Source organism: Equus quagga, chromosome 19 (assembly GCF_021613505.1).
Source record: "Equus quagga isolate Etosha38 chromosome 19, UCLA_HA_Equagga_1.0, whole genome shotgun sequence".
Classification (NCBI taxonomy): Eukaryota; Metazoa; Chordata; class Mammalia; order Perissodactyla; family Equidae; genus Equus; species Equus quagga.
Window position 1 is genome coordinate 6,929,569 of NC_060285.1, and position 20,447 is coordinate 6,950,015.

The 20,447-nt window shown below is 45.2% G+C and overlaps 1 protein-coding gene across 2 annotated transcripts in view; it reads left to right on the forward strand.

The window, feature by feature from the left end:
- Positions 1–20,447, forward strand: part of PACSIN2 (protein kinase C and casein kinase substrate in neurons 2) — a 96,640-nt gene that overhangs the window by 37,628 nt on the left and 38,565 nt on the right. For both annotated transcript variants that reach the window (XM_046646196.1, XM_046646195.1), the window contains exon 2: positions 17,565–17,703. In XM_046646196.1, coding sequence (XP_046502152.1) covers positions 17,644–17,703 — 60 coding nt within the window. In that variant the 5' untranslated portion in view covers positions 17,565–17,643. The remainder of the gene's footprint in view (positions 1–17,564; positions 17,704–20,447) is intronic.

Below are 20,447 nucleotides of genomic sequence, written 5' to 3' on the forward strand. Positions count from 1 at the left end.
GCCTCAGGGTGCTGCTCTCAGCAGGGAAGCCTTTAAAACCAAGCATCTTGCAATGCACAAGCTGTTTTCTATTGTTGAAGTAAATGTGCCACACAATGTTCCAGAGATATAGTCACTTTATTTGCTGATCTCTATCTCTTCCTTTGAGGAATGTTCACTTTTCCGGATGAAATCACTGGAAACAAAATAGGCTGTGCCAGATATTTGAGCTACTAAAAAAAAACGTGTTCCTGCTTTGCTAATGGTGCAAAGCAGTGTATTACCTCAGGCCTTATTCCCTGAGCACCCACCACGTGGGAGGCAGCTTGAGGGCTCAAGAGAAGCAGGAGTCCCCGTCTTTCGTACAAGGGACTGACAGGAATAGCCCAAGCTGAGGCTGGAGGCAGAGAGGACCCAGGAGCCTGTGGGCCCCAGCGGTGGTCTGGCTTGTGACTGAGCAGCAGGAGGGCTTCCTGTGTGGCTGGTGGTAGACAGCCGGGGACTGAGCCACACATCCCCCACTATGGTTGCTAAACCCATTTGTGGTTTAGTTCCACATGTGCAGTAGTGTTTATAAAAGAATTCTAACCACTAGGGTTAAAACATCTTCATGTAAATGCTCCAATTATTTTCCATCTGTGGATCTTCAGTCTGTATGAATCAGAATTACCCAGACTCTTCAGTTAAACTTTTCTTGTCCTGTATTCATCCAGCTGGTTTTTACAGAGTGACTGCTACATGCCAGACCCTAGATGCTGGGACTATAACAGTGAGTTACACAGACCAGCATCCCTGCCCTCCTAGAGCTTACAGTCTACTGGGGGAGACAGGCAATGAACAGAAGAACTAACTAAATGATAAAGCTGTTGGATGAAAACAAGCGTTCTGGAGAGAAAGATAAAGCAGAGGAGGGCTCTGGGAGTGCCCAGAGGAGTGGGGGACGGGTCGGAGCAGACCTACCTGGGGCCACCGCTGAGGAAGCCAGCCTCCTCCTGTGGGCTTCCTAGAGGAAGAACACTCCAGGGAGCAGAAGAGCAAGTGTGGCCTTGTGGCTGGAGCTGGGCAAGTAGGGGAGAGTGGCATCAGGGAGTGAGGTCTGAGGGTGAGGTAGGGCAGTGGGAGGTGAGCAGGGCGGGTGAGCAGGGCGTGAGTACTCTGGGCTTTTTCTCTGCCTGAGACCAGTTGGAGGGACTTGAGGGGGCAACGTGGTCTGACTTGAGTTTGGAAAGGGCTCACTGTGTTGAGAATAGACTGAAGGGACGGAAGAAGCTGGGACATCTGTAAGGAGATGACTTCGATAGCACAGGGGAGAGATGATGGGAGATTTGGGCACCTCTGGCAGCAGAGCCTGGGGAGTTTGAGGAGGGGGGCAGTCAGTCCTTGAGGTGCGCGTGAGTGTCCTCTCTTGAAGCTGCAGTGCAGTCACACAGCAGAGGGGTCCTCCCTCTGTTCTAGCACAGGCCATTAACGAAAGAAAGTGGGGTATTTTTATTGACTAGTTTTAGTATTCCAGAAGTATTACATACTGACAGTCACAATTTTCAAATAGTTTAGAAGTTTACGAGGTGAAATGTAAAAGCCACCTTCCCACCCCCTCGGTGCCTCCCCAAGCAAGTCTGAGACCCCACAGGAGCTTTCTGTGCATGGGCACACTGTGGATGCCTAATTGTTTTTTAATACCAGTGGAATCAGACTGTATCTCCGTGCCACAGCCCACTGTTTTCACCCAATGCTTGGGGACATCTTTTCCCGCTGTGCACACTGCTCCCCTCCCTCTCTCTCCTCTGGCTGCCCACGTTCCACTCCAGAGGTGTGGCGGCAGTTTTGATTTTTGATGGACAATGAGGTAGTGCTCAGGGTTTTTAAAATTTTTGTTGCTATTAAAAACAACACCACAGTGGATATCTACATTTGACTCTTGGGTGAATCTATCTGTTGGATAAAGTTTTAGAAGAAACACTTGGGTCAAAGCCTAGGTGTTTCTCTTTTGTTAAATATTATCACACACTGAGAGGCATGCAACAATGCCTAAGGACAAGTATGAAATGACCATGCGTACACACATGCTTGGTTTTCAATAGCATATCTTATAAGCACTTGAGGCTTGAATTTTTAAACCAGTGGCACAGATATAAGAATCTGAGCTGCTATGCAGCTTGTCAGTGGTGCCGGGTCATTCCTCCCTGGAGTCCTCAGTGCTGCCTTGGGCAGACACATGGGCTCCTGCCCTCCTGGATGCTGAGACAGGCCTACAACTCCACAGGACCTTTGCTACCCTCCCTCTGTTGGAAAGACCCCTCCCCTGTCCTTCACATGCCCACTCACCACCCACCTTGGGTCCTCAGAGGGCCTGACTGTGTCTCTACAGGCCCCTCCCTCCTGCTCCTCCCACCACTTTTTATAGCAACTTACGTGTCTCCATTTGCTACACTTGTCAGTCTGCCCTATTAGGGTGCAGCCCCAGACAAGCAGAGACCATGTGTGTCTTCTTCACTGTTCCACTCCCAGGACTTAGGCAAGTGCCCAGCACATAGTAAGTACTCAAACATCTGGTCCTAGACTGAAAGGATCAGTACATCCCTTACTTAATAAGGAATGATCCTCCCCTCACTCTGGGCCAAACAGTAGCTTAGAAGAAATTTTAGTCATTTCCCAATTAATGAAGAATGTTCCCCTGGATAATGAAGAAGAAACATATCCAGGGAAAAATGTAGGTCCAGTGTGTGCTCATGGCGAGGCCTGCAGGGCAGCACAGAACCAGGGCGGCGTTGTGTGTGGGGTGGCAGTGAGGATGCCTTCCTTCTGTGCTGCCTTCTGCCCTGACAGAGGACTGAAGAGAACTTTCTCCTGAGGCGCCACGGTGCCTTCGCTCAGAATGTTCTTGCTTTATGGTAATAGCCTTTAGACTAATGACCTGTTCTGTTTTTTCTTTCTGGAACAAATTAAGGACGTTAAGGGGGAGCTAGATGTACTTATGTAATTTGTGCCTTTTGTTTACCTGATACCTGTTATCAGGCCCAGGGGAGAGGAAGGAGGTTGTGCCAGCTCTCAGCCTGGGCCAAGGGCGCCCTTGGTCACCTCCCTTAACCTCTGAGGCTCTGCACAGCATTTTAGGAATGGCTCTGACTCACCAGTGCTTACATCCGTCAGTGGCAGAAGTCACTGAAATCCAGAAATCTGGAACCGTTTCCCCTACCTCAGTCATTCCTGGATTCCCTGATTCCTGATGAGGGCCTGCTGTGTGCCAGGACACACGTGGAGGACTGCACACGCATTTTTCAGGAGTGTGGGGAGGAAAAGGGTTGATGATTTGTACATCTTTACACTCAGGAATTTCTTGCTCTCAGGTTTCAAGCTGGCTGCTTAAATACCTTCAATGGGGCAGACAGGGTCCCAGGCAGAAGCACACTGTCCTTGCCCCTCGTGCGACTGGAATTTTAAAGTCTCCAAGGGGAGCCAGCCTAAGGGACTGCCCATTGCTCCACTGACGACCGGCAGTTCACTGAGTGGCTGCAGCACAGCTACACTCCTCGAAGCGTCGGAAAGAGAGCAGGGAAAGGCTGGAAGTCCTCATTCGTTATTCACTCACTCACTCACTCAGATCTTTGTTGAGCACCTGTGTACAGCACTTGGGGATGCTAGTAAGTGAGCCGCACAGCAGTGCCCGCAGTCCAGGGCTCCCCTGCCCTCCTGCCCCAGCCTGTAGCACCTCTGGGGTGGCTCTTCCCTGCCCCTTAACCAGTCTCTTTCTTGCATCTCTTTCTCCCCTGTTTCATGTGATAGGAAATTCCTGTGGTGTTATCATCCAGGTCAGTAGCTTCATCTTTAATCTTATCATTCTGTTATACCGACCATCCATTGAAATGTTTATTTTGGTAATAAGATTCCTAAAAACTAAGAAAAAATATTGACTTATTTCCTGATTGCTCCTTTTTCATAGCAGCCTGTTCCTGTTTTATGGGTACAGTAACCTTGACTTTTTGGAGAATTCTTGTCAATGTTTGTTAGAATTTCTCTCTTATTCCCCAAAGTATCTGTGTTTTCCCCAGAGATGAGTTTAAAATAAAAGTTGTCCTGTTGATCTTGGTCCTGTTCTTTCATGGTTTGGGTTTTTATTTTATTATAACTTATTTAATGGTTGAAGATCCTTGCTGATCAGTGCATGTTTATGAAGAATAGGGCTGATATATAGGAAGCTCATCCGGGTTTCCTGTCTGACTCTACCTTAAGTGGGAGGGTGACTATGGTTCTGTGAGGGGCAGGGCATGGCTCCAGATGGGCCTCCCTTAGAGTGTCTGGGCTTGATGGGTCCAAGTGCAGTTCTAAAATTACTGTGGCGATTGCCCCTCATTCCGCTTGCCCTGGCTTTGCATTTCTCGGCCCTCTGCTTGGCTCCTACCCTGGGAAGGTTCCTTCCCACCCTGGCGATTGGGAAGATTTCTTTGTTTTCTGTCAGCCCAGACCTGTCTGCTTTCTCCCAGCATGTCCTCCAGCCTCCTGCTCTGCCGCTGCCTTCTTACAGGTTCCTTCTTGTCAACTCAGTGGGCCCTTGTGGGGAGGGAGGGAGAGATTTGTGTGCCTCTTTCCAACTGGCTGTGTTAGTGTTGTTTTGGGGCAAAAAACAAAGTTGGAGGAAGTAGATGGGGAACATACTTTGTTGTCTTTTGTTTCTTTTGCTGTGATGGGAAGGAGTCAAGAATAACTCGGCATGCACTACCTCATCCCAGAGGTTCATTTCAGAGCCTCTTGTTTGGAATTCAGGTGGCATTTTCCTGGCACCAGGTTAGACTGTAAAAGCCTGTTTCAGCGTGGTTGGCACACAGTGTAGCCCATGAGGTAGAATTAGGACCCGGAGCACAGCAGGAAAAGTGTCCAACAGGATCACTCTCCCTGATGTGTAGCATTTGTTCAGAGTTAAGGGAACTTATTCAGCATTATAGACAAGTGTTGTAGTTCCGTTTCTTTGGGAAGAAATAATCAGTCAGCTGCTGGGTGCTTGACAGTCTGAAAGCTACTAAAGAATTGCCACACTCAGTCCCTGTCCTTGGAAAGAACAGTACTGACTCATTTGTCTGTCACTTTGTACTTTCCCAAAGTTCTTTCATGTCCGTTATCGCCCCGGAGCCTCTTCATACCTTGGGAGGTGAGGTGCACCAGTGGTGTCCTTGCCTTAGAGAAGATACGGCTGGAGCCTGCCCGGTGGTGCAGCGGTTAAGTTCACATGTTCCGTTTCTCAGCGGCCCGGGGTTCGCTGGTTCGGATCCCCGGTGCAGACATGGCACTGCTTGGCACGCCATGCTGTGGTAGGAGTTCCACATATAAAAGTAGAGGAAGATGGGCACAGATGTTAGCTCAGGGCCAGGCTTCCTCAGCAAAAAAAGAGGAGGACTGGCAGTAGTTAGCTCAGGGCTAGTCTTCCTCAGAAAAAAAAAAAGAGACGACAGGGCTATTGGAGGGGACAGATGACTGAGTTCACAGAGGTGGGACTGAGACTCTTTTTCCACTCACTGTCACACTGTCTTCCCAGGAACTTGACCTTCCCATTGAGAAGCACCCAATTAATTATTAAATATACATTATATGTTTTGGGCCTTGATAAATATATTTCAGGAGCACTTGGTGCTATTTGGCATTAGAGACCAGTTTGTTTCACAGCATGTCCACAGGCCTGGTAGTGGTCAGGGTTGGCTCAAGACCCTGAAAGAATGAGGGAAGCAAAACCAGGAAATACGCCCGGCCTGGTCTCCTTTTGAAGGAAAGGATTTGCAGGTTCTCTTGTTGCCCTTAGAGAAGCCACTGTTTCTCCAACTTACACTGTTTTTAGCCCAGAGGATGCTAAACCCAGATTCATTTTTATGGTTAGAGATGTTGTACATGAAAAAAAATTGTGAGTAATATTCCCTGGCAGGCCCAGGGTGTTTGGGGATGTTTTGGATATCAATATTAATAAGACAGTCCTGAGAATCAGGCCCCCTTTCTGAGGGAGCAGCCTCCCAGCCAAGCAGGGCTACCAGATCTGGGAATGACTCATGGCTGGACATGCAGGTCCTGCTGGAGTTGGGCAGCATGGAGTCAGACGGTCAGGGTTAAGTCCCGGCCTAACATTTACAAGCTGTTGGACCCTTGACCAGTGATTTGAAGTGTTTGCACCTCATTTGCCTTTCTGTAAAATGGGGACAATATGACATTATTGCGGGGTTTTTGAGGAACAAGAATAGTCTATCTGAAGCTCACCTAGACCACCTGGCAGTGCTAAGACGTGCTTGATACATGGGAGCTGCTTTCATGTTGGTTTACCTACCTGGACTGCCAGGTGGGGTGGCAGAACCACATCTGGTTGAAGCAGGCTTGCTTTATTTGACACAAACATGGCCAACATCAGCCAAGAGAGCCTTCTTTGGAGGCATCACTCACTCATTATAGTCGTTGAACACCTGTATGGTGTGATTAGGCAGCTCTTCTAGTTTCCTCCTTGGTGGCCTTAGTTTCCCTGTGGGATTGAGCATGGCTTCTGGGGTATGGAATCAGCCATGTTGATTCCCACTCAGGAGCGGGGTGCCCTCAAGTGAGCATCCACACACTAGAACAGAGTGCCAGTGTTTGGCTAGACATTAGGGGGCTTTGTTGAAGAAGCTCATTTTCTGTTAGAGTGTAGGCCATACCCTGTGCCCTCTCCTCTTACCTTAGAGTTATTTGTCTCCAGCTCTTGGCCCCCTAGTCACACATGTCCACCCCACCCCACCCCACCCCACCTTAAGGAAGGCATGAGGCAGTGCCTGGAAATAAGCTGTGAGGGAAGAGCAGGCATTGTGTTGTCCCTGAGTGATGGAACTGTGGCTGATCCTTCTTCCTGTCCTTCCTTTGTCTGCCAAACTCTTTTCTCTGAGTTCTCTATGGAAAACATGGGTTATTTTTGTTTTTCTACTTTATAAGTACTTTAAAAAAAAGAAAGGAAAAAAACCCCCAAAACCCATCCAGGTTGATTGGTACATTAAGACCCTTTAACATTGGGTATTGCCATTTTTCTTGTCTTATGTAAATATATAGAGCAGACATTCTGAGACTTTATTTTGATTTTCATTAAGCATTTATTACCAATTTTACTTTATTTACAGTACTAAAATGGCAAAGAATATTTCTTCTATTTGCATGACAAATTTAATATTTGAATCTTTCCTAATTTTCCCATTATCCTAGGCCAGTTTAGTTGTTTTTCAGTTTTATTTAAAAGAAATTAAGGTCTAGCCCATGGGCTCTTTGTATTCCCAGCACTAGCTTAGTGCTGAAACTTAGATCTTTATTGAATGAAAGAATGAGGCTCACCAAGAGCAGCTGATGATGGCAGGTCTTCCCCTCTTTCGAATTTTAAGTTGACACAGAGCATGTATCACTAAACCACATGATTTTCTTCTAGTCCCCTCCTGTCTGTCTCTGAGCTTGGCTATGGCTGGTGTGATTCAAGAGGTTGCATGGTCCCAGGTATAGTGCTTGACCATTGTGCCATATTGAGTCAGTGGTGCCAGTCAAATCCTGGCCATAAAAGAATGAATCTAACTTTATCGTGGAGAACATTGCTTGTGTGAGGCCTGAAGGCTGAGAGCCAATTCTCTTACTTTTGTAAAATCACCAATCATGGATTTCCAGGGACACATGAGATTTCCTTGGCTCCAACCCTACTCCCCTTACAGATAGGAAGCCCTTTTCCTGTGTACCAAAGCAGAGCCCATCTGCCCATAAGTCCCTTTCTAGCTTTTCCCATACCCTATGGAGGAAAGGACTTATCCTTGCTTTCTTAATATTTTCATAGCATTTTATTCATAATACCTATAAACTGCTTATATGTAACGTACTATAGTAGGAAGAACTTGAATTTTAGAACCACAGAACCTGGTTTTGAGTCTTGATCTCACCATTTATCACCATTTATAACCTTGAGTAAGTTACTTGACCTTTGGTTTCTCATCTGCAAAAAGGAAGTAAAAATACCTACCTAAGGACTGTTATGAAAAATAAATGAGATTGTGGAATATAGCTAAAATTGTGCTTAGAGGGAAATTTATAGCTTTAGATGCATATATTAGAAAAGAAGAAAAACTGAAAATTAGTCCACTAAGCTTTCATTTCTGGAAGTTAGAAAAGGAACAACTTGAAGCCAAAGATGATAGAAGGAAGGAAATAAAAGGGGGATAAATCAAGGAAAAATAAGACAAATATTCAGTAGACAGCTGAAAGAAAGCTAAAAGTTGATTCTTTGAAAAGGAATAAAAATTGATAAACCACTGATGAGACTGATAAAGAGAAAAGGCACAGAAAACTAATGTCAAGAATGGAAAGGGGGACATTACTACAGATCCTTCAGTCTTCGCAAGAAGATAATATGAACAATTTTATGCCAGTAAATTTGAAAAAAATGAACTGGATTCCCTAGAAAACAACAAGTTTACAAATTCAACACTCAAAGAAATAGAAAATACATGAAGAATCTTTGATTAAAACTGCTTAAAGTGAGGCCGACCCCGTCGCCAAGTGATTAAGTTGATGCGCTCCTCTTTTGTGGCCTGGGGTTTTGCCGTTTCAGATCCTGGGCGCAGACATGGCACCGTACATCAAGCCATGCTGAGGCAGCATCCCACATGGCACAACTAGAAAGACCCACAACTAAAAATACACAACTATGTATAGGGGGGCTCTGGGGAGAAAAAGGAAAAATAAAATCTTAAAAAAAAAAAAAACTACTTAAAGAAAACTCCAGGCCCAGATGACTTCACAGGCAAATTCTGCCACAAGTTTAAGGAAAAATAAAGCCAATTTTACAAAAACATCCATTTGTGATAAAAGCTCTTAGTAGAATTGCAGTATAGGGAAACTTCCTTAACCTAAAAAGTGATATTTTTAAAAATCCTGTAGCAAACATCATTCTTTTTTTTTTGTAGAGGTCATAATAGTTTACAACATTGTGAAATTTCAGTTGTACGTTATTATTTGTCAGTCACCATATAAATGTGCCCCTTCACTCCTTATGCCCACCCCCAAACCCCCTTCCCCTCTGGTAACCAGAAAACTGTTCTCTTTGTCCGTGTGTTAGTTTATCTTCCACATATGAGTGAAGTCATATGGTATTTGTCTTTCTCTGTCTGGCTTATTTCACTTAATATAATACCCTCAAGGTCCATCCATGTTGTTGCAAATGGGACAATTTTGTCCTTTTTTATGGCTGAGCAGTATTCCATTGTATATATATCACATCTTCTTTATCCAATCATCAGTTGATGGGCACTGGGGTTGCTTCCACGTCTTGGCTATAGTGAATAATGCTGCAATAAACATAGGGGTGCATAAGTCTCTTTGAATTGTTGATTTCAAGTTCTTTGGTAAATACCCAGTAGTGGGACAGCTGGGTCATATGGTATTTCTAATTTTAATTTTTTGAGAAATCTCCATACTGTTTTCCATAGTGGCTGCACTGCTTTGCATTCCCACCAGCAGTGTATGAGGGTTTCCTTTTCTCCACATCCTTTCCGAAATTTATTATTTTTTGTCTTGGTGATTATAGCCATTCTAATGGGTGTAAGGTGATATCTTAGTGTAATTTTGATTTGCATTTCCCTGATGATTAGTGATATTGAACATCTCTTCATGTGCCTATTGGCCATCTGTATATCTTCTTTAGAAAAAAATGTCTGTTCATATCCTCTGCCCATTTTCTGATCATGTTGTTTATTTTTTTGTTGTTGAGTTGTATGAGTTCTTTATATATTTCGGAGGTTAACCCCTTGTTGGATATATGATTTGCAAATATTTTCTCTCAGTTGGTGGGTTGTCTTTTCGTTTTGTTCTTGGTTTCCTTTGTCTTGTAGAAGCTTTTTAGTCTGATGAAGTCCCCCTTGTTTATTTTTTCTTTTGTTTCCCTTGTCCAAGTAGACGTGATCTTCGAAAAGATCCTTCTAAGACCAATGTCAGAATGTATTGCCTATATTTTCTTCTAGGAGCTTTTTTTTTTTTGTGAGATTAGCCCTGAGCTAACATCTGCCGCCAACCTCCTCTTTTTGCTGAGAAAGACTGGCCCTGAGCTAACATCTGTGCCCATTTGCCTCTACTTTATATGTGGGACATCTTCCACAGCATGGCTTGACAAGTGGTGCCTAGGTCTGTGCCCAGGATCCGAACTGGTGAACCCCGGGCTGCCGAAGCGGAACGTGCGAACTTAACTGCTGTGCCACCAGGCCAGCCCCTCTTCTAGGAGGTTTATGGTTTCAGGTTTACCTTCAAGTCTTTGATCCATTTTGAGTTTATTTTTGTGTATGGCAAGAGATGGTCTACTTTCATTCTTTTTCATGCGGCTGTCCAGTTTTCCTAACACCATTTATTGAAGAGACTTTCCTTTCTCTATGTCCTTAGCTCCTTTATCAAAGATTAGCTGTCTATAGATGTGTGGTTTTATTTCTGGGCTCTCAGTTCTGGTCCAGTGATCTGTGTGTCTGTTTTTGTACCGGTACCATGCTGTTTTGATTACTATAGCTTCATAGTATATTTTGAAGTCAGGGATTGTGATGCCTCCAGCTTTGTTCCTTTTTCTCGGGATTGCTTTAGCTATTCAAGGTCTTTTTTTGCCCCATATGAATTTTAGTATTCTTTGTTCAATTTCCAAGAAGAATGTTACTGGGATTCTGATTTGGATTGCATTGAATCTGTAGATTGCTTTAGGAAGTAGGGACATTTTAACTATATTTTTCCGATCCATGAGCATGGAATGTCTTTCCATTTCTTTATGTCATCATTGATTTCTTTCAATAATGTCTAATAGGCAAACATCATTCATTTTTTTTTTTTAAAGATTTTATTATTTCCTTTTTCTCCCCAAAGCCCCCCGGTACATAGTTGTATATTCTTCGTTGTGGATTCTTCTAGTTGTGGTATGTGGGACGCTGCCTCAGCGTGGTTTGATGAGCAGTGCCATGTCCGCGCCCAGGATTCGAACCAACGAAACACTGGGCCGCCTGCAGCGGAGCGCGCAAACTTAACCACTTGGCCACGGGGCCAGCCCCCCCATCATTCATTTCTTTTGTGTGTGAGGAAATTGGCCCTGAGCTAACATCTGTGCCAGTCTTTATTTTATCTGGGATGCTGCCACAGCGTGGCTTGACGAGCAGTGCTAGGTCCGTGCCCAGAATCTGAACCTGCCAACCCCAGGCCACTGAAGTGGAGCACACGAACTTAACCACCATGCCACCACACTGGCCCAGCAAACGTCATTCTTGATAGTGAATGTTGAAAGTTTTGTCTTTGAGACCAGAAAGGATCTCTACATTTTATTGGAAGTCCTCTTCAGTTCAGTAAAGCAAGAAAAAGAAATAAAAACCATAAGAATTGGAAAGAAAGAAATAAAACTGTTATTATTTGAATATGATACGAGTGTGTGTATAGGACATCCAAACGAATTTATAAATTATTAGAAATAATGAATACAAAAAAGGAAATGAGATATCACCTCACCCTGGTCAGAATGGCTGTAATTAACAAGACAGGAAACAACACGTGTTGATGAGGATGTGGAGAGAAGAGAACCCTTGTACACTGCTGGTGGGAGTGCAAACTGGTGCAGCCACTATAGAAAACAGTATGGAGCTTCCTCAGAAAATTAAGAATAGAACTACCATATGATCCAGCTATTCCACTGCTGGGTATTTATCCAAAGAACTTGAAAATACTAATGCATAAAGATACATGCACCCCTATGTTCATCACAGCCTTATTCACAATAGCCAAGACTTAGAAGCAACCTAGGTGCCCATCAAGGGACGAATGGATAAAGATGTGGTGTATACACAATGGAATACTATTCAGCCATAAGAAATGATGAAATCCGGCCATTTGTGATGACATGGATGGAACTTGAGGGTATTATGCTAAGTGAAATAAGTCAGAGGGAGAAAGTCAAATACCATATGATCTCACTCATAAGTAGAAGGTAAAAACAATGACAAACAAACACATAGCAACAGAGATTGGATTGGTGGTTACCAGGGGGGAAGGGGGGAGGGCGGGGGGCGAAAGGGGTGATTAGGCGCATGTGCGTGGTGATGGATTATAAAATTATAGTCTTTGGGGGGTGAACATCATGTAATCTACACAGAATTCGGAATATATTATGATGTACACCTGAAAGTTATTAAAAAAATAAATTATTAGAAATAATAAGTACAAAAAAGGAAATAATAAATGCAAAGTTGCTGGATACATGGTGAGTACACAAAAATCAGTTTCTCTCTATATTAGCAATAAATAGTTAAAGTGAAAATTTAAAAAGATGCTATTTATTATATGAGACATATTAAATACCGAGTAGTACACTAACCAAAGGTGTGCAAGAACTCTCTATACAAAAAGACTGTAGATCACTATTAAAAGAAATTAAAGAAGGTCTGAATAAATGGGGTATATTCCATGGATTAGGAGACTCAATATTGTAAAGAGATCCGTTCTCCCAGAGCGGTCTGAGGATTCAGTGAAATCCTAATCAAAATCACAGCAGATTTGTTTGGTTGGTGGGACTGAACAAGCAGATTTTAAGTTGTATGTGGAAATGCAAAGGGCCAAGCATAGCCAAACCACTCTTGAAGAAGAGCAAAGTGGGAGGACTTCCTCTGCTGAATACCGAGAATTCTTTTAAGATTGAGGTAATTAAGGCAATGTGGTACTGTCACAAGGACAGGCACAGAATAGAACAGAGAGCCTGCATACAGATCCCCACATCTGTGGACAAAGGTGGCACCGTAGAATAGGGAGGGAAAAAAGCTCTTTTCAACAAATGGTGCTGGAACAGTTGGATATCCACATGGGAAAAAATGAAACTTGTATGTCATATACAAAAATCATTTCTGGGTATGAAAAGTAAAAACTAACCAAAACAAAACAAAACCATTTAAAAGATAATACGGGTGAATGATTATCTTTATGACCTCAGCATAAGAAAAGACTTCTTAAACAGGACATAAAAAACACTACTATAATAGAAAATATTGATAAATTAGACTATATTAAAATTAAGAATATCTGTGCCACAAATGACACCATTAAAGAATGAAAAGGTAGGACACAGAGCAGCATGTATAATTTATGCAAGACGTTAATGAGGGAAATCAGAGTAAAATCACAGTGTTGCGACTCACATACATCTGAAAGGCTGGGATAACAGACTGTCCATGAGGATAGGACTTCAGTAGTAGCTTGGAAAGGCACAGCAGCATATGTTTTTCACATTTTATATTCTAGAATATTTGAACTCAGCACTGAGGTGGTTACAGTCAGTGGTTAAGAGCATGGCTGGTGTGAACCTACCTTTATTCAGATCTCAACTCTACCACTTGGGCAAGTTCCGTACCCTTTTGTGCCTCAGTTTCCCTAGCTTTAACAAGGAGCATGATGCTAACAGCTCCCTCACAGGGTTGTCATTAGAGTTAAATGAAGGCACCAGGACCCCAGGGAGCAGCCCATGGCCGGGCCTCCCTCTGGGGAGCCTCATCCTGGGCAGCACCCTGGCCGATTGCCAGCACATGTAAAGCACTTTGCATGGCGCCTGGTCCATGAGGAAATGTCCCCAGACCGTAGGCGATGATTGGCCTCCTCGTGGCTGAGTGAAGGCGGGCTGGTGACAGTGTCATGGTTGTGGGGGAAGCCTCAGTAAAAGTAGTTAGCCCAGCAGCAATAATCATGGAAAAACAAAGAGAAGATCCAGCCCATCACTGGCATCTCATTACCTTTTGGTGGTTTGCTGGGTTCTAAGAGCACTGGCTACCACTTTTAGGGTGTCAGATGTATGCCATGGGATTTCGATTTCTCGTCTCTAATCCTCCTCCAGTCCTGTGAGGGAAACACTCTCATCTTGATTTTACTGAGAGGTTGTCTCTTGAAAGGGGCTACTTCCCACATATTGGTGATATTTGAAGTTGTAGGAGAGGATGAGGCCTTTGCTGGGAGGTACAGGAAGAATCTCAGGGATGGACTGTGGGGCATACCAGCAATGGGGAGAAGGAAAGGGGGTTTATGAGAGAGGGAAGGGAGAGCCGGGAGAGACCAGGATCACCGAGGTTGGTGCAGGGTGCTTTGGGAGGGGTGGGTCCTGAACTCAAGCCCCCCAGAGGTTGGTGTTGCTCTCTGAATGTCAGAGATGAGTTCTCAGGTCAACCAGTGCTTGATATTAGTTGAGTTTTGTCTGTGGTGCAGACTCTTGTCTCCCAGGCCTTCGCTTTTGCTTGCCTTCCTTGTGACTGTCATGTAGAGCTGAAGAAAGTAGTGAGGACACTTGGAACTGAGGGTAATGGGCCAGGATGAGGCTCCCTCTGAGGGAGGCCCTGCCATGGGCTGCAACCTGGGGTCCTGGGACCTTCATGCACCAGCTTGTTTAACCCTCACTGAAAGCTAGTGGAGCACAGCTCGGGAAACTGGGGCTCAAAGAACGAAGTGACTTTCCCGTGCTCACCCAGCTCATCACTGGTGGAGCTGTGATTTGAACCTGAACACTCCTGATTGCCACCATCCTAGGCTTTCATGAACTACATTATCTCAACCACTCTTTGGGTGGGAGATCTTCCGTTTCTCCTCCGCCTTTGATGTCTATTTGTTTTTTTTTATGCCTTGCCTCAGTTTCCTCTATAGGACTGTGAATGTCTTTGCTGGTTTCTGACCTCTTAGAGGAGACTTAACAGTTCACTGAGACCCTGTGTAAGATCTGCTTCAAGCATTCAGAAGGAAAATGTCATTAATTCTGAATTATTACAAGCCAGAAGTGAAGTGGTGGTACAGAGCTTCCAAAAGTCATTTATATTGGGTCTGGAATGCCTTGTACAATTTTACAAAAGAGATTTGCCTTCTTAATTTTGTTTTATTTAGATTAATAATGACATTCATATATAAGCTTGGAGAATGTGTAAGTTGGGAGGTGAGGAACTAAAGAACTGACGAATTTGTGTGAGAGCTCTAGTTCAGCTTTGAAATGAACTTTAAATAGCACACAGGAGGATAGTTAAGCTGACTGTAGTCGTTAAACATTGGGCTGTGGCTACATGGGGTGCCAGTGGGGTCAGCTTGGCCCTTGTGCGGTTGTGATCCTGGGGATGTCCCAGTCACCGAGCACAGTGCTATGGTGAGATCCAGGGCCCTGGACTGGGGAAAAAGCACCAATTTGCCACTGTGTGCAGGCAGGGCTTTCCTTCTTCCACTGGGCAGTTAAGCACACGGGTCATCTCCAATGCCCTCAACAGCTCGTGTTTCTTGGTTTGTTACTTGGCGGGGCATCTCTTCTCGGTGATTCAACTCCTTGCTCCTGGCAGTTGACTGTTTTCGTGCTGAGCCCAGGGGCAACCTCTTCTCGACTCCTGGCACTTAGTAGGTACTTAATAAATCTTGTGCAAAACTCATCCTCCCTTAGTGTCTAAATCATGGCTGAACCCAAATGAACTCCTCTGCTTGAGCTTTTCAGGTGTCAAGCTGCTTTTCCGTCAAGGGCAGGCGCCCACTCCTCCCTACACCTGCTCCCTGCAGCTGCTCTCTGGAGCTGGCCAGGCAGCCTAGCCAGCGTCTTGATTGGGCTGCTTTGAGACTCGCCTGAGCCGAAAGCCCAGATACTCCCTGAGGAGCCTGGAGCAGAGACCAGCTACTCTGGATGGAAGATTTTCTGTTGCTGCAGACATGGGCTGGGGTGCTTCTAGGGGGCCCTGGCTAACAGCATAGGATTTCACATAAAAAGAGAATGCTGTGAAACATGGCACCAGGGCCCAGGCCAGAGTGGCCCATCCAGCCTTTGTGAATTTCCAGTGGTTAGAATGACACGCTGTCCCTATGATTATGGAGCGGAGATCCAAGCAGCGAGCTGTCGGGAAGAGCATGTGTGTGGCAGCTGTGCGACTCTGCCTGGTGATGGCGAGCGTGCATTTGGACTACTTGGCTTTGAAGTACCATGATCCGTTCTTTACTTTGAGTGTATTGGCTGTACAGTGCTGTGTTCAACTTTGGAAGCTGTGAAATCCATTAGATTAAACCCTTTTAATTAGCAGTTAAATCTTGGGTTACAGGATGCTTGACATATAAATTTGACGTGGTTTTTGGAAACCATCTTGATGTGATGGGGAGAACATTACCTTAGCAAACAGGCAGAGGTGGTGTCAAATACTGGTCTCCACCATTCATTACTTGGGTGACTGTGGGCAAGTTACTTAACCTTCCTGAACATCGATTTTCTCAACCATAAAGTAGAGATAGAAGTAATGATAGTAGTAATAATTACTATCTAATAATAATTACATTATAGTTTACTGTGTCCACAGTGCTTACTATGGACCATGTATTTTTCACCCCTGTGTGTATTGCCTCGTTTGACCCTCATGGTAATTCTGTGATACAGGTTCCGTTATTGTCTCTCTTTTACAAATAAGGCCATTGAGGCCCAGATAGGTTAGTAACTTGCCCGTTATTATGCCCAGCTAGTGAGTAATTGGTCTGGGATTGGAGCCCAGGCAGCCTGATTCTAGAGTCTCTATTCCTTACTGCGCTTCTAGACTGTCCCACAGGGAATCACAGGGTTTGAATGTGATAACCTGTGGAAAAGTACCTAGAACACAGTCTTGCACCTTGGAGGTGTAACAGTGCAGATCACTGCCTGCCCCACACCACCCTCTCCCTCCCAGAGATTAAGCTGAGGCTTGGGACTCCTGACTATGGTAGTTGGGAAAGTTTCGGGTCTCTGGCTTGTGATCTGAGCACAGGGGCATGTAAAAGAGGGTGGAGTCACCTTTTCACCAAGAAGTCAAGGAGCCTCATCTGGTGGTGGACGGGTCTTTCCCTCGAAGTGCTTGTGCTTACAAATGTAGTGGGCGTCCTCCACCTTCTTCCCCCTGGCAGGGAAATAATCGCCCCGTTACCCTTGCCTGGATTTAGAACACTGAGTCGTTACTCAGAAATGATCAGTTTGGCTTGCTTGTCTTTACTTTCTCTAGCTGACCCTCACATAGTCAGAAGAAACTGGTCCGAATTCGGGGCTGAGATCAGTCAGTCATGGGGAGGGGAGGAGACAATGCCCAACACCAGCAAAACACAGTGGAAACTGTGGAGAGTGGAGTCAGGTGTTAAAGGTGGATTATTTCCACTCACATTTTACCCCAGGTCCTCGTCTGGCTGGGTGGTGGGACATGTTGGGACAGGGGGAGCACAGAGATGCAGAGACTCTTCCTACTTTTGCATATTGTCCTCACAAGTCCTCTATACTTTTCTCTAAGGGACGAGGAAGGTTATTTAGTAAGGTTGTCAGTCTGTTATCTAAGAACATGAACTGTTCAGAAAGCTCTTTGAGCTCTTCGGTAAGATGTTGAGAAGATTTACTCGTTAATGTGAAATACACGTGCGCACGCATGAAACATACACATGGATGTCAATGCCCAGAGTTTAGTTTATTGTCTTTCTCCCACCTACAGGAAACATTTTACACTGTTCTGTACTGAACGCAGTGATGGAAATCAAAGTTGTAAAATGGAGATGGCTTCCTTTTCACCTTGGGAATTTAAAAACCACAATAATATACCTTTCTTTTATAGGTTTGCCTACGGATTGTGAGCATCGGAAGTTGGCCTCTGAGTTTAAGCGTTCCCTGCTGCTCCCTCACCCTTTGAAGAGATGTCGGTCACTTATGATGACTCCGTTGGAGTAGAAGTGTCCAGCGATAGCTTCTGGGAGGTAATGCCCGTGCTTTCTTCCTGATGAATGCAGAGACCAGGCCAGTGGTGTCTGACAGGCCTTTGGGCGGGGTGTTGAGGGGGCGCTGCAGGATTATGGGATGAGATGAGCATACTCAGAACTAGCCCAGCACTTGTGGTCAGATCCAGAGGGCAGCAGGTGTGGCTTAGCTATCAGTGAAGGTGGCGAGTTTTCCTCGCTAGCAAAGTCTGATGCCTGAAGAGGTGAGAGCTGTTTTAGAGGTCTTGTCAGTTTGTTTGTTCTTGGGTCCTCCCTTTCAAGTTTAGCCACTCCATGACTTGGAGCGACATACACTAGTTACCAGACTTGGCCTGAGAGGCAGCATTACTTTTGAGTTTTGTATGGAAAAACGAATGGTGTGTTGTGCCATCATGCTGGACAGTGCAAGCAAGTGGCCAGAGGGCAGAACACACTGCCTTGAGCTTGTTGGAGCATATTCTTGTCAGTTTATGCAGATGAAGTTCTCCTTTCCTGAGCCTCACTTACTTTTCCTGCCTGCTGGTTAAAGTCAAGTCCATTTTTGATCAAATTTTGTTCTTGTGGCAAAACCCCTGGAACTTTCCTGGTGTCTGTGGGCTTAGTGAAAAGAGCAATGGCTTTCAGTTGGAAAGATCTGGGTTCTGATCCCATCTGTGCTGTTACTAGCTATGTGACCTTGGGCAAGTTGCTTAACTGATCTGAGCCTCAGCATTTTCATTTCTAGAGAGGTGATGATACTGGCCTTCGAGGGAGGCTGAAAGGATGAAATGAGAATGGAGACGTTGGCATCAGCACCCACAGGGATGCTTTCCTGACACAGGAGGCTCGAGTGATGCAGGAGATGAGGATGGTCCCCTGGGGTTTACTGGAGACTTGCGTGAAATATCTTTATAAACTTAGATTAATTAGGTGTATAATTTTGCTTGACATCAAATACTATCTGATATTATAGTCTAACAGAGACAAGTGATCACAGGTGCCCAAGTTTAAAAAAGATGGGCAAGGAGCTCAAAATTCTATCAGTATTTTTCTTTCCTATGAAGGGTGAAAGGTCATTATTGACTTTCAGCTGAATACTTCCTTGTATTAAAAGTATGTCTTTATTCAGCACCTACTGTGTGCTAGACCCTGTGAGCTTCCAGTGGGAAATGTGACAGCCCCAGTCCCTACCCCTCGGCTGGTAGCAACCTTCCTGGTGGGTATCCAGGCCAGAGTTCAAGTTTCAGTAGCCAGAGAGGCACATCAACCCCAGAAAGCATTTCACAAAAGGCAGCAAGAGTGACAGGGGCAGTGACAGAGTCACGGGCATGTCCCAGCATCTCGGCAGCAACGGCTTCCTGGCCTTGTCAGGTGCATTCTCCTGGTATGAGGGGTGGGTTGGTGGTGCAACTAGGTGAAGCTGTACTAGGACAGGCTGTTACAGGTGCAGTTTGGAGGTGCCTCTGGGACAGTGCTGGAATTCAGGACTGCCCCTCTGCCCCCATATGCAGGTCCGGGTTCACAGGCAGGCAAACCCCGCTGACTGGCCCGCAGGGAGGCTGTGGCCTTGCCAGCATTGCAGAAGCACTCAGGAGCCAGTGGTGGCTATACAGAGCCTTCCTGTGAATTCCTGTGAGGCTGGCCTTTAGAATGCAGGTCCTTGTTATTTTCAACACTGAACCAAAACTATAGATCGAATCCTTTAGAGTTGTGGGAAAACTTTCTGTTTTGTTAACTGTGGTGACATTGCCATCTGGTATTAATCAGAACCTGCCTTGAGCAGAGTGGTGGTGCAGAGAGGGTAGCTCACACAGAAGGCCTTATGAGTGATAGATTGGGAGAGGCAAGGGCACAGCTTCAGACACATGCATTGGAGCCAGGTGGCCTGGGTTTGACTCCCTGCCTCGTCACTTACTACATATGTGTGACTTTGGGCAAGTTACTAATTTTTCTTTGCCTCAATTTCCCAGTCTGTAAAATGGGAGTAATACTGGTACCTGCATCCTAGTACTGTTGCCAGGCTTAAGGGAATGAATACCTGTAAAATGGTGCAGGGCATCAAGACAGGTGCTGGCTGGGAGCTCTGTCCCTCTTATGTGGGAGACGGCGGTCATCAGCATGCACATGTATGATTTGTTCTTGGAGGGTGTGTTTGGCAGCATTGTTTTGATGACCCAATTGATGGCAGAAACTGCTCTGGAAAAATTAAGTAGCTAAATATAGTGTTATTACAGAATTCTTCATCTCCTCGTTAAAAAGAAAAGTCAGTGAAAGTTGTCAGTATGTCTTGTCAGCATATATTAAGTCGAGTAGCTTTAACAAGTTTTGCTGTTGATTTAAGCTCTTAGCTCCCTCTTAAATTCCTAGCTGCGATGATGTCAGAGACAAGAACATCTTCTTTTGCCTGAAGAATGTGGAGGCAAATGGGTTTATTTTCTAGGCAGGCTCTGCTCATCTTGTGATGCTGTCCCTGAAATTACTCTTCAGCTTGTGTAAATCAGCTGTGCTGTCCTCCCCCTCGCCCTTGATGGACGTTCATTGAATGGAGGAGCCATCGCTCAGGCTGAGCCGGCCCTGCTCGGCTCTCAGTGACTTGGCTGCACACTGCCAGCTGCACATCTCTCTGAGCTGCCAGCAAGTTCCCTCTTTCCCATGGAAGGCGACTTCTCAATGGTGTGACCCACAGGGGTGCACAAATCTAAAGAAAGCCTTGGGGTCTCAAGGTATAAAAGTCTTTTGTGCTTAATTTTACTCCTTCCCACCAA